This window comes from Seriola lalandi, unplaced genomic scaffold (assembly GCF_002814215.2).
Source record: "Seriola lalandi dorsalis isolate HSWRI2012SDOR001 ecotype SW California unplaced genomic scaffold, Sedor1 jcf7180002054694, whole genome shotgun sequence".
In the NCBI taxonomy this organism is placed as follows: Eukaryota; Metazoa; Chordata; class Actinopteri; order Carangiformes; family Carangidae; genus Seriola; species Seriola lalandi.
The window spans coordinates 1-4,020 of record NW_019525247.1 but is presented as its reverse complement, the minus strand read 5'-3'; the positions used below and the strand labels follow the sequence as shown (position 1 = coordinate 4,020).

Sequence of the window (4,020 nt, the reverse complement as noted above, 5' to 3'; positions counted from 1 at the left end):
AATTCCAAGGTTAATACAAACTTTACCACATCTCTGATCTGATTCCTTAAATACTCAATTCAAGCAACATGATTCACTATTTGGAGAAGCTGGCTATTTATATTAGCAGGCTGGTATGTGTACCTGAAGTGGTCATCGAGTGTATATTTCAATGAACAACACACACAAGAAGTAACAAAGCGAATTGGATCATGTGAGAAACTTTAAGATTTCTAAAACTTGTTGCTTTGCACAATAGCACCACAAAATTCATTTTAGCTTTATGTTTGAATCTCCACACCGATCATACTTGTTGTTAAAGTAAAACACACTTAAAACTCAAACTGTACAAGAGCTGGTATCAGTATCAAGTGAGTCAGGTTGAGTATACGGTTTGTACGGCTTTGCAGCTACAGTAAGCCCTGAGGGGTGCACTACTTAAAGCAAGTTAAACTTTGTCACACAGAACTGAGTGAGTGTGTAACGCTACTCAAGGCTGCGATGCTCTCATTCAGTGGCTGACAGTAAGTATGGTAACATAAAAGCAGTCCTGGCTCTCATCAGCCTTTCTCTCCAGCAGTAGCTCATAGCAGTTATCAGTAAGAAAGCTCTGATAAAGCCACTGTACACTCCCTGCACAGCTCAGCAAAGAGCTTTATAGGGCTGAAATACATGGCTGTCAGCTTTCTGTACAGGTCTTACAACATCTAACTGATCAAAAATCAATTCAATCAATTAACTGAACTGAACTTTGAAGGAATGTAATGAATTACTCAGGCATGAAAATGGGAAGATGTCACAAAACAAACTGGAGCATCAACATCACACTTAAACAACAGTGAAGTCATACTTACATCCCACATCCACCTTAGTTTTATCCACGATGGGTGTAGTTGTGACATTGTAAGGACAATCTGAAAATTCAGACAAGACAAAATGAGTTTTCAGTGTGTGTGAATACCACAATATGTTATATGTTGTCAACTTAAAAATGTCAGTTTTGGAGGAAAAGGAAAACGGTTCAAGGCAGAGTTGTAAAAGAAATTGTAACTTAAACTTAATGTTTGTTTCTGATGAAACTCTTGTTATTTGAATGAACTTGGTTCTGATCTCATGGCTCGTTAGCAGAGCATTCTATATGTGGTTATGTATGAACTTATTTTCTGTCTTACCTACTGTGCAACCAACAAGCTCATCAACAGCATCCTTCACTGCTACAAAGTCATCGTCATACAGTTGATCAGAGCTGCCGTTGTTTGGAATCCCCAAGACCACGTCATGGAAGACATTAACACTGAGGCAGAGAAAATTTCAATACAGGATTATTCATGATTCTGCAATTCAAGATATCAAAATACGTGACTGTGTCATGGGTTGCCATGACAGACCATCTGCCTGATCAGGACTTGGTCAGAACACACTGCCAGATCAAGCGGTAACCAAACCAGGCTCTTACGCCACTGAGCCAACGGGTCAGCCAAGCTATTATGAAAACCAAAGGTAGTGGTATTTGTTTTATGGTTAATCACCACTGTTGTACCAATAGTAAAATACTAAATAAGTTCTGATCCCTTCACCTAGAATACATCAGTGTCAAATATAGACAGTTTTACCTTCCCTGAAAGTTTGCTTTAGTTGTTATGGGCAGTGTTTACATCCCTCCGAAAGCTAATGCAAACATAGCAATCAGTGAATTAGCCACTTACATCTCTTCTGTGGAGAACAGTCGCTCCAATGTGGCAATCCTGCTTGGTGGATTTAACCACACCGACAAATATAAACACTAGGTGTCTCCTCCCACCTTTATACTGTGCACTTGGCACTTGGCTCATACTCATCGACGAAGATAAGGCATATTGTTTCCATCTGAGGCTGCCAAATTGCAAAGTTTCCTAGTGCATAACGCTTATATGTCAAATGAGTTGATTTGGACGTTATCAGTGTAAGATCCTTAAAGGTGTCTATGCTTTATTTACCTGTCTGCTCTTGGTGTGACACTGTAGGCAGCCATGGCTTCATCTGATAATCTCATCTGAAATCAATATAGTACAATTAATGGCTGGAGTTAATATCTGATCAGTGATTCAATATCCTGCAGTGAAGGTGTTTAAATTTCTTTACCTGTTCCACAGTGTTATCTGAAAATCTGCCCAAAGGGCCTCCACGGCTATGAAAAACAAACAATAGAGAAAATGTAAAAATCATGATACAATTTTAAGCACCATTGTATTAACATGAAACATTTTGTACAAGCAGGTGTATACTTATATAGTCTATTGGGACGGCCATTTATAATACATACAGTGGTAATGGTAAGTACATTACCTGACTCTAGTTACTAGCACTTCTTTAAAGTTTGCTATCTTCTTTTCCCGGTAATATGTCTCCATCTGAAATAGTAACAACATTAAACAAAGTGTTCTTTTTTACTACACAATTCAATCAATGGCATAGAGTTTAAGGTACAATGGAATTACTGACTTGGTGTGTCCAATGTAATTTGCTGTAATTCAAGATGTCTGATTTAATTTACCTGACGGGTGAAGTTTCGCACAAACTCGATGTATTGAGATGAGGATGTGTCTTCATACTTTTCATTAAATTCCTGATCGATCACCAAATTAACCTCGACTGACCTGGTGAATGTATCTGCAATGAAAATGAAATATATTGAACACCATTAGTGAACAATTTAGGACATTAACTGAATGCAAAAATTGTGCTTTGTAACTTTTTGTGAAAATTTTAAAAATTACATAATTAACATTACCTGGCTGAAGAGTTTCAACAAATTGGCAAATTTTTCCACTGAATCCAATAAGACATGTACAGTTAAATCCATTGAAAGTTCCACCATTTTGGCACGTCAACGGCTCTGCTGTTGTAAATGGTCTTGTGGTTGTTTGAGCTGTTGGTGTAGCAGGTGGTGTTGTTGGTGATGTGATTGGCTCGTCAGTTGGTGGTTTGGTTGATGGTGTGTTTGGTTTTGTAGTTGGTACACTAGTGGGTGGTTCTGTTGGTGAAATGCTTGATGTTGTGGTTTGGGGTACTGTTGAAGGTGAGGATGGTGCTCCAGTTGGTTGGTTATCTGTTGTAGACGTGGTATCAGCTGATGATGTGGTCTCAGCAGACTCAGATGTTACTTTGTTAGTGGGAGTGCTTGGTTCAGGCCCTGCTGTGGTATGAGAGGGGTCAGATGTTCTCGGTTCTGTAGGGCCTGTGGGGTTAGGTATCAAAGTGGTCTCTTCAGGCAGAGATGTTGATGCATTGGTCTGACCAGTTGGTTCAGTTTCCATTGTTGTCTCAGCAGGCTCTGACGTTACTCCGTCAGTAACAGTTGGTTCAGTTACTGAAGTGGTCTCTGCAGGCTGTGATGTTGGTTCATCGGTCTGACCAGTTGGCTCAGTTCCCATTGTTGTCTCAACAGGCTCTGACGTTACTCCGTCAGTAACAGTTGGTTCAGTTACTAATGTGGTCTCTGCAGGCTGTGATGTTGGTTCATCGGTCTGACCAGTTGGTTCAGTTTCCCTTGTTGTCTCAGCTGGCTCTGACGTTAGTCCGTTAGTAACAGTTGGTTCAGTTGCTAATGTGGTCTCTGCAGGCTGTGATGTTGGTTCATCGGTCTCACCAGTTGGCCCAGTTTCCATTGTTGTCTCAGCAGGCTCTGACGTTACTCCGTCAGTAACAGTTGGTTCAGTTGCTAATGTGGTCTCTGAAGGCTGTGATGTTGGTTCATCGGTCTGACCAGTTGGCTCAGTTCCCATTGTTGTCTCAGCAGGCTCTGACGTTACTCCGTCAGTAACAGTTGGTTCAGTTGCTAATGTGGTCTCTGAAGGCTGTGATGTTGGTTCATCGGTCTGACCAGTTGGCTCAGTTCCCATTGTTGTCTCAGCAGGCTCTGACGTTACTCCGTCAGTAACAGTTGGTTCAGTTGCTAATGTGGTCTCTGAAGGCTGTGATGTTGGTTCATCGGTCTGACCAGTTGGCTCAGTTCCCATTGTTGTCTCAGCAGGCTCTGACGTTACTCCGTCAGTAACAGTT

The 4,020-nt window shown here is 41.0% G+C and overlaps 1 protein-coding gene across 1 annotated transcript in view; it reads right to left on the bottom strand.

Annotated features, from left to right (window-relative positions):
• The window catches only part of LOC111667934 (uncharacterized), a 9,234-nt gene extending 5,225 nt beyond the window's left edge, over positions 1-4,009 (bottom strand). The window contains exons 1-7 of the mRNA XM_023423799.2: positions 2,750-4,009; positions 2,513-2,628; positions 2,305-2,369; positions 2,101-2,146; positions 1,956-2,011; positions 1,152-1,273; positions 834-893 (exon numbers count right to left, since the gene is read on the bottom strand). Coding sequence (XP_023279567.2) covers positions 834-893; positions 1,152-1,273; positions 1,956-2,011; positions 2,101-2,146; positions 2,305-2,369; positions 2,513-2,628; positions 2,750-3,977 — 1,693 coding nt within the window. The 5' untranslated portion in view covers positions 3,978-4,009. The remainder of the gene's footprint in view (positions 1-833; positions 894-1,151; positions 1,274-1,955; positions 2,012-2,100; positions 2,147-2,304; positions 2,370-2,512; positions 2,629-2,749) is intronic.
• Positions 4,010-4,020: the final 11 nt, after the last annotated feature.